At 38.3% G+C, this 9,687-nt stretch overlaps 1 protein-coding gene across 1 annotated transcript; it reads right to left on the bottom strand.

Moving 5' to 3' along the window:
• Positions 1–1,381: 1,381 nt before the first annotated feature.
• Positions 1,382–1,981, bottom strand: LOC116120625 (inhibitor of trypsin and hageman factor-like). The gene is made up of 2 exons (XM_031406588.1): positions 1,877–1,981; positions 1,382–1,759 (listed from the first exon to the last, which is right to left on the bottom strand). Exons 1-2 carry the CDS (start codon positions 1,890–1,892, stop codon positions 1,560–1,562), a joined length of 216 nt encoding a protein of 71 aa, XP_031262448.1. The 5' UTR covers positions 1,893–1,981; the 3' UTR covers positions 1,382–1,559.
• Between the last annotated feature and the right edge of the window lie 7,706 nt (positions 1,982–9,687).

The raw sequence follows: 9,687 nt of genomic DNA, 5'->3' as shown, positions 1-9,687 counted from the left end.
GAATTCTTGCTTCTGGAGTTGTGGGAAGATAGGATCGAAATTTGTAGTGTGAAGAGATCTAGCTTTTCAAGTCACGTACAGGCAGTACAGCTGAGATCTTTGAAAAATGACTTCTTACGTATATATATATATATTGTAGTGTTTCTTTGAGAAGAATAATAAACTATGTTCTCAAATAAACAATCCAACGAGATTAATATATAATCAAGTACAGAATAATCATCAGGCATCAAAATATAAAGAGAAAAAACAAGAAAAATAAAGGACAACACTCAAGGCTTACGTCTACTCTTCAAGGCAAGGTAGTATTACATTGAATTAACTATATCTTTTAGACTTACAGATCATATTAATCTCTAAACCCAATAACAAGGAAGAATCACACGTAATTAATTGATAAACTCTAGCGCCCTTTCAATCCAATCAACTCTCTCTCACTCTCTGTTAACCAAGGGTGAGTTTTTATGCAATTAAATGGTCTCAGCATTAGCTTCCACCTGGAATCAAGCTTCCTTCCAACCGTAGCATGACTATCAAGAACGATCTTACTAGAATAGTGCGACATTGCAAATAGGAGAGGACAACAAAATTTGTTTTGCTGTAGGTGAATAAATGCCACGAAGATGAGCTAAAAAGTGGTTCTCCATTCTCTAAAAGGGGGGTGGGGGGTGGGTTGTGTTTGTTGAATGCCGGTGGTGAAATTGACTATGAAGATTTGTTTTGTCTACATAATATAATTTAATTGCATTAGGTTGTCTTTGCTTCTAAGATTACGCCGGCTGGCTAGCTTATCCATAAGCATAATAAAACGTTGAAACTAGTGACTATTATAAAGTCAATTAAATCTGATCCATTATAAAGTGATATTCAACTTTAAGCGCAGTGCATTCTGGTTTTAGTTTCGCTCTTCTCTTTGCTCTACTTCTCATGTTTTTCCATCGAGAAATAATAAATTCATACAAAGTTTTAATTGCTGAAAGTACTTTCCAGTTTCGACAAATATTGCTACGGGATTTGGTTTATGCTGAAAAAGAAAAAAAGATGCATTTGTTTGAAGTCTAAGAGATAAAATTTGATTAAAGAAAGAAGCTAGTAAAAAACAACGAGTATTGTTTATGGGGTCAATTTTCATTGCATTAGTGACAAATGGATCGAAAATCTCACTTCTTATAACATGGTAAATATATTTGGATATATCAGTCAATTAATTCAATATATGTTATGTGCCTGGCTTGGCACATTTGCTTTTGTATTATTTCGATTTGCTAATTTGCAGGTCTTTTGCAACTGATTATTAATACACGAAATCACAGTTAATCCAGCTATACATGTATATATTAATATTATGATAAGCACAAGAAAGTGATCTTAAAAAACAATATTGAAATTATTAATTTACATCCAATTTATTAAGATGCTGATAACATACATGCGTGCAAATTATGAGAAGAAGCTCCATTTATGGAACGCTTTTAACAATTATGAACAAGTATTACATGATAATTGATAAAGCAACAAGTCTAATTAATTAGCTCTTGATCGATCGGCCTGCAGCAATTCTAACCAATCTGTGGTGTTTCTTTAACGATTCCATACTTATCAACCCACACCCTGACCCTATCACACCGGTAATCCATGGTCACCATCATCCCTTCTTTGACAATCACAGCACCAACCTTTGGGTTTTCTCTCACCATGACTTCAGCTGCCACCTCTCCGTTTACACCCACTAGCTCCGGCCATGAGCTCTTACCTGTTTCTATGGTTAACAACATCGATCATACACATATTTATGTTAGATTTTAGGTTCAAATTTCAACAAGACAAGAAGGCGGACTACTATTGCTAAAAACATATATAAAATTAAAATGATTACCAGTGCAAGCTTCCATCTGCGTCGTTCTATAAACCGGCTCTGGAACTCCCAATGCTACCTTATTGTGTGAGGGCAAAAGAAAGGAGATGCAAATTTATAGAGAGGAGGGACTGTTGCGTGGAATGAGTTCAATGGAAACGTTAATGGGAAGGCAAAATTGTTGAATGTTTGACTTGCAATATCTCCTATTTACGTTTTTGCATTTTATAAGGGATATACGAATTAACAGTACTTAATTTACCCAATTATAGTGATATGAAGCTGGGTCAATTGGTTTACAAATATTTCATAGAGTAAACGACATGTGCGCACTCAAGGTTTGGTGAATCCACAAGCTTCTACCCTTGATTTCATAAATTCTATGTTCCCACCCTTAAATTAAAATTAACAAAATCCTATAATGTAACCGTTGAAGAATAAAATAGGGCCTGTTTGTTTTATTATTTCGGATAAGAATTATAGGATTTTTGAAAAAATAAGAGTTCAGTGGTTATTACAAGGTAAAATTTGAAAATTAACAAAATACCCCCTTAGGTTTGTTAATTTACTAAACACTCATGTAATAAAATATTAAAAATTAACAAAAACACCCCCACCCACCCACTAAATACTGGCAACCGGTCACCACCGTCAGAGGGTGGTCGGAGTCGTCGTAATGGCGCACAACCGGTTGGATTTGGTCGGTCGTGTGTAGATCTGACCTTTTCCAACCAGATCCATCGTAGATTTGGCTGAAAAAAGGCCAGATCTATGATCCACCGTGGATTTGACCGAAAAAGGTCAGATCTATGGCTAGATCTGGCCATTGACGGCCAGATCTGGCTACATTTGGTTGTCAACGATGACCATATCTTAGCCTTCGTTGACGAGTAGCTACAGCCAGAGATCTAGCATTTTTCGGCCAGATCCACTGTGGATCTGGCCGAAAAAGGATTTGACCAGTAGCGCGCCATTATACCAAATTCCAGCCACATGTCGGCGGTGGTGGCCGGAATCTGGCAAATGTGGGTAGGGGTGTTTTTGTCAATTTTTAAATTTTTTTTGGGTGTTTAGTTAAATTAACAAACCTAGGGGGTTTAAAATTAATAAAATATAATAAAATAAGATTTTCAAAATAGGGAAACAAATGTGTATTTTAGAAAAAATAGGAATAGGATAGTGTAAAAAGGGGAAACAAATGCACCTATAGTCATTTACACTGCATAAAATCTGGCATGAAAATCAAAATTTCAAAATAACCCTCTGTATTTCAAAATTCTCTTGCAAGCACCCCTGACAAATATCCCAACAATCCCTGCAAGTTTGAAATCTGTCGATCGCACACCTGCAACAAAAAAGGAGAAGGAGAAAGAGAAGAGAGAAAGAGGCAGAGAAGAGACAAGGAGGAAGAGCGAGAAGAAAGAAGAGAGAAAAAGGCAGGCCAGATCTAGCTGTTGGATCTGGCCACTACCAACATCTGGAAAGGAGAAAGAGAAAGAAAAGAGAAGGGAGAAAGAGGTAGAGAAGAGATAAGGAGAAAGAGAGAGAAAAGAGAAGTAGAGGGTTGAAGAAAAGGGTGTTATTGAAACAAATTAGAAAGCAAGATGGTTTAACTAATTATACTAATTTGGGGGTGAAAAGTGATTTATTAATTTATTTGTTGCAGACAGTTTAGTAATAACACTCTTTAAAACCTAAATATTAATAATAATGTTAATTTAAGGGTGGGAATTTGGAATTTATGAAAGCAGGGTGGAAACTTGTAGATTCACAAACCTTTTCATATTAATCCATCTCTTAATCTGGTGCCAAATCAATTGGAAGTGAAACTCGGAAAAGATTGAGAATGGGAGAGATTGAAATTCATATAAAATAGATTATGGTCAATTTCAGTACTATAATCCATTTTACTTTGATTCAGCCTGTACTCTGCTATATATAAAGGTCATAAATGCACAAATCGTCGTCAGTCTCTCGATCAAGTAACATTAACAGAAATCATTGGTGTATGAACGATTCTCTGTTTTTCTCCGAGTGTAATTTTCCATTCGTTAATTTAACAAGATATTGCTCTTGAGATTGGCGTATATCAGTCGGCCACGCAGCTCACTCAAGCTGAATTTAATTGTATCACTATCACACCTATATTCTAAGGATATTAACTCCTAAGCTAGATATGAAAACAATTTATTCTACAAATTTTAAAATTGGCTTATTAAATCATTAATTCTCTAACAGAGAAACATAGAGCTATGTTTAAAACAAAACTGTTATTTTTAGGGTGTGTTATATGATATAATACAAAATTACTTGAACAAGAAGTCAAGAACTGCTTTTTTTCATTTTTGGTAAATGTTAATTTTACAAAGAATAAAGCAATACACCTAACCTAAAGGAGCGGATCTCCCCATCACCTCGAGACACAACCAAGGACCAAGAAACAGCAAAAAGAATAAGAAAGGCACAATCCTTTACAAATCGGACCACCCCAGTAAAAATAAAAATAAATAAATAAATAAAAAAGGTCCTTAGATGCCTATACACAGAAACCACAAAACAACCCAACAAGGTGAACAAAGTCGCTGCACTCCCCAACAGGACGAAGGGGCCAAAAACAAATAGAAGGCACTCAGCCAACTACCAAAACTTCAACAACTGTCAACAGGTCAACACTAGCAGACCACAACCACAACCCACCATAATTAGAAACATGAGAGTGGCAAAAACCACACCAGCAGACCATCATCTCCTAACCAGCCAACCGAGGACCCAAACCTCCCCAAGCCAGAGCAAACTGTAAGGAATCGAGATAGAGACCAAGAGCAGGACAAAGAGAAGCAATTCAAGACAATGACACTGCCAGAGTATGCCTAAGAAAAGAGAAAAAGAGAATAAATTTATATATTCAATATATTGTAAGCCTGTACAATTGGCCAATTTATACATCTTTGTAAATGTAAAAAAAGAAAGAATGTAATGAATATAAAAGATCCCTGTAATTTTTCAATCAATCACTTGAATTAAGTTGATTAATTGAAACTCTAATTACTGCTTAATTTCAGCCAGCAGAGATTTAAGGAAATCAATAAAAGGAATTCCATATTTCGTCACTCCCCCTCAAGCTTGTGGTTTGTAGATGTCAAAAACTCCAAGCTTGTTAAGTAAATATGAATGTTGTCTGCTACATAATGGCTTTGTGAAGATGTCTGTTGGTTGTTCTGAAGTACGAATATGTAAAGTTTTGATTACCCCTTCTTGTATTTTGTTTCTGACAAAATGGCAATCAATTTTTATATGTTTTGTTCTTTCATGGAATACTGGATTTGCTGCTATGTCGTTTGTAGCCTTGTTGTCACAGTATAAAAGAACCGGTTTACTTACCTATACTTCTAGGTCCTTTAATAATCCCAGAATCTAGACAATCTCACATGTTGTCTTTGCCATGGCTCTGTATTTTGCCTCTGCTGAAGAAAGGGATACAGTCGATTGTTTCTTTTGTTTTCCAAGAAATAAGAGCTCCCCCTAGCTTGATGCAGAAACCTGTAAGTGATTTTCTTGTCATTAGACATGTGGCTCAGTCTGAGTCACAATGAGCTGTGATATCCAAACCTTTGTCTTGAGGAAGGAGAAGACCTAAGCCAGGACATCCTTTTAAGTATTTCAGAACCTTTATCGCAGCATCCATGTGAGATTGTTTAGGCTTATGCATGAACTGACTAAGGATGTGGACCGCATAACTGATGTCTGGGTGAGTCATGGTGAGGTAGATTAATCGCCCCACAAGTCTTTGATAATTTGTGGGGTCTTCCAAAAGTGGACCAACTTCAGTAGATGATATCTCATTGTATTATTCCTGAGTAGTCAATTTGATGTTTTGTTCTGCTGGAATAATACTTGGCTTGCATCCTGATAGCCCAGAATCAGAAATCAATTCCAAGACATACTTCCATTGGCTGAGAGATATTCCTGCTGGGGATCGTGCAATTTTGATTCCTAGGAAATATTTTGGTTCTCCTAGATCTTTTATTCGGAATTGTCTGTTGAGATGCTCTTTCAAGGATTTGATGCCCACTTCATCATTTCCTGTAATAAGAATGTCATCTACATAGATGATTAGAGCAATAAAGGTTTTACTTTTGTGCCAAATGAATAGTGCAAAGTCATTTTTGGACTGAACAAATTCTATGCCAATGAGAGCTTTGCTGAATTTCTAATTTCATTGTCCGGATGCTTGTTTGAGGCCATAGAGGGATTTTCGCAAATGACATACTGTATTCTCCCTTTGTTTGCGAATGTCGGGAGGAAGATCCATATAAATTTCTTCATGAAGATCACCATGAAGGAAAACATTGTTAACATCCATTTGATGGAGATACCAGTCATGAACAGAAGCCACTGTAAGGAAAGTACGAACGGTGACATGTTTGGCCACTAAGTGAAGCCTTTAGTTACCAATCGAGCTTTGTAACGTTCAACGGATCCATCAGCACGGTGCTTGATTTTGTAGACCCATTTACAACTAATGGGTTTTCTGTGAGAAGTACGAGACACTAGATCCCAAGTATGATTCTGAGTAAGAGCAGTAAGTTCATCAGCCATTGCTTGACGCTAGTGAGAGTATTGAACAGCATCTGAGTAACTAGTGGATTCTCGATCAGCGGAGATGTGACTAATATAGGCTCTGTGTACAGGAGAGAGACATCCATAACTCACATAATTGGAGGTAGGATATAATGTACCTGAGGAATCGGAAACAGTAGGACATTCATAATCTGCTGTCCAGATTAGAGGTCGAGTCTGCCAAGTACTGCGGCATGTGGGAATAACTGGAACTAGAACAGTGGATCCTAGTGTGGAAACAGTTGGAATAGGGGATTCGAGTCAGGAACCAGTAGTAGGAATCTGAATAGGTGTTTCTTCCTAGGGATCATTAGTGGCTGTTGTATCAAAATCATTGGTAGTGTAGCCAGGTTGAGGAACCAGAGGATTCGGTATCATATATAATATAGGATCATGTTGGATAGTATCTTCAGGAACCAGTCTGGGTGATGCAGATGTAGTAATGGTATCTTTGGCAAACGAAAAAGTGTCTTCATGAAACACAACATCTCTGGAGATTAGAAACTTGTTTTCAACTGGATCATATAGCCTGTAACCTTTCTAAAGCATAGGATATCCCATAAATATACAGCGGGTGGCCCGGGTACCAAACTTGTCATGGGAGCCAAGGGTGGTAGCATAACAAAGGCAACCAAAAACTTGGAGGTGGTCAAGAGCTGGTGGCTTTTTGAATAGTATCTCATAAGGAGTCTTACCATGAAGAACTCTGGTTGGCATGTGATTAACTAGGTATGTGGTTGTGATCACACAATTGCCCTAAAAAGAAATAGGTATGTGGGCTTGGTGTTTGAGGGCACAGGCTACTTCAAGTAGATGACGGTGTTTTCTTTCGACAATCCCATCTTGTTGTGGTGTATATGTGCAAGAGCTTTCATGCAGAATGCCAAGAGATAAAAATAGAGATGAACAATTATAATTAAAGAACTCTCTAGCATTGTCGGTTCTAACTCTTTGTACAAAAGTACGAAACTGGGTGGTGACCATGGACTGGAAATTCTTAATGTGAGTAAGTGTTTGAGATTTGGATTGCATGAGGAATGTCCATGTTCCCTGGGAAAAGTCATCGACAATGGTAAGGAAAAATCTAGATCCATCATGATTTGGGGTGTGGTAGGGCCCCCAAATATGAAGATGGATTAAAGCAAAAGGTTGGGTTGTAGTGAAAGTGCTATGTGGAAACGTAATGCGGGCTTGTTTAGCCAATGGACATATAGGACACTAAGGGTGAGGGATAGTTGCATTGTGACCTAATCGTTAATAAAGAATAAATGAATTTTTATTAATCATCATATTACAATGGGAAATTTTATTTTGACTACAAGTAAGAAAACTTTTAGGAGACTCAGCAGGTGCCCAGTAGTATAGACTCTATTAACTTTACCCAAGCCCATCAGTTTCCCAGTCGAAGGGTCCTGAAATTTACATGTGTTAAGACAAAACTCTACAGTGCAACTATTGTCTTCACATATTTTGGATACTGAGATAAGATTAAAATGAAATGCAGGAACACATAACACATTTTTAAGTGATAAAGTGGCAGATAAGTGGACGGTTCCTATATGAGTAGTTGGGGTGATATTTCTGTTCGGCATATGAACGGAAGTGGATGAGGTAGTGGAAATTGTGGTAAAAATTTTGGGTGACAAATGATGTGATCACTAGCCCTTGAATCAATAATCCACATATCAGTTGTGAGTACATTAAAACAGTAAGAGGTACCTGCGTAAGATGCAATGGGAGTAGTCGGGGCATTGTTCAGTAATTGGAGCAATTGATTATATTGTTTCGGTTTGAGAATAGGTGCTGACTGATTTCCAAGAGAAACTTGGAAAGAAGAAGAATGACCATTTCTCTCCTTGTTGTTGAAATCTGGACGACCATGTAATCTCCAACAATGGTCTCGATCATGATTTCTTCTTTTGCAATAATCACAATATAATTGATTTTTATTGGATCTTGAATTTCCCAACCCATTTGACCCAGATCCATACCCGTTTGACCCATTTCCAAATCCACTTGACCCGTTTGACCAAGAAGTTGACCTGTTTGACCCATTGCGTGACGTGGCATGATTGGAACCGTGAGATGCGTTTAAAAACGTGATAAGTTTCTGGCTGTCAGATCTTGAGATTGAATTTGAGCCCTTCATCTCGTCATATATAAGAGAAAGTTTTTCACCTTCATTGTGCCCTAGTCGCTGTGAATCCCCATTTTCTCTCAACCTTGCCAGTGCCATTGAATCCGGTGATGTTCTATCGGAGTTCAACTAGCGTTAGTTCTCATCTTGCACTGCCAATTGAAAACTCTGGCAGAGAGAGGGTGGTGGAGACGCGACCAGTACCTATGTCCTGAAAGAGAGAAAATTGTCATTTAATCCGAGCAAAAAATGCGACAATCGGTCGCGATCTTGCATTCTATGATATTGATTGAGTGTTTCCGGTGGCCCTTTAAGCGTTTCTTTGACAGCGTCTAACTCGTTCCAAACGGCAGAGAGCCGATTGAAATAAGTGGTGACCGAGTTGTTCCCTTGCTTGAGTTCGATGAGACGCTGCCAGAGAGTGAAAATTTTGGCAAGATCGAGCTTCCCATACATCTCCTTGATGTTAGCCCAGATTTCAGCAGCCATTTCTATTGGTGGGAGCCCAACTGCAACCTCTTATGAAAGGCAATTGCTGATCCATGATCGGACTAGCATATTGCAACGATTCCAATGGCGTTGAAGATGAGGTTGCGGCGGTGGTTGAAAAACCCCATCAAGAAATGACTCTTTGTCTTTGGTTATGAGGGCTCGTCGGAAATCGCAAGACCAGGAGGCATAGTTGTCAGATCCGGTGAAGGTTTGTTTGATGAGGACTAATTCAGGTTCATTGGTGATCGATGAGAAGAGAACATCGCCTGGTTCAGGGCGATTGTTCCCGGTGGCTGGAATAATTTGAAAAGGGTGCGAGTAGGGATTTGGATCCGAACCCGATGTGGGAATAGAATCCAGGTTGTAACCTAATATTCCAAGAGACGCTGGGTCAGGCCTTGAATGGGTAAAAGATTTCGAGTTGTAACCCGACATTCCATATGGATAACAGGCTAGGTCAGACCTGTTTTGAATTGTTTGGGCTTGGGTTGTAGTAGGTAGAGATTACTTGTTTGGGCCAGAGCTGTGTGGGTTGTCTATGGTGATCGGGCTGTTGGTTGGGCTGTCTGGGTTTGTTGTAGTT

The sequence above is a fragment of the Pistacia vera genome, unplaced genomic scaffold (assembly GCF_008641045.1).
Source record: "Pistacia vera cultivar Batoury unplaced genomic scaffold, PisVer_v2 Contig940, whole genome shotgun sequence".
Taxonomy (NCBI): domain Eukaryota; kingdom Viridiplantae; phylum Streptophyta; class Magnoliopsida; order Sapindales; family Anacardiaceae; genus Pistacia; species Pistacia vera.
The sequence above is the reverse complement of the archived record's forward strand: the minus strand, read 5'-3'. Positions and strand labels throughout refer to the sequence as shown.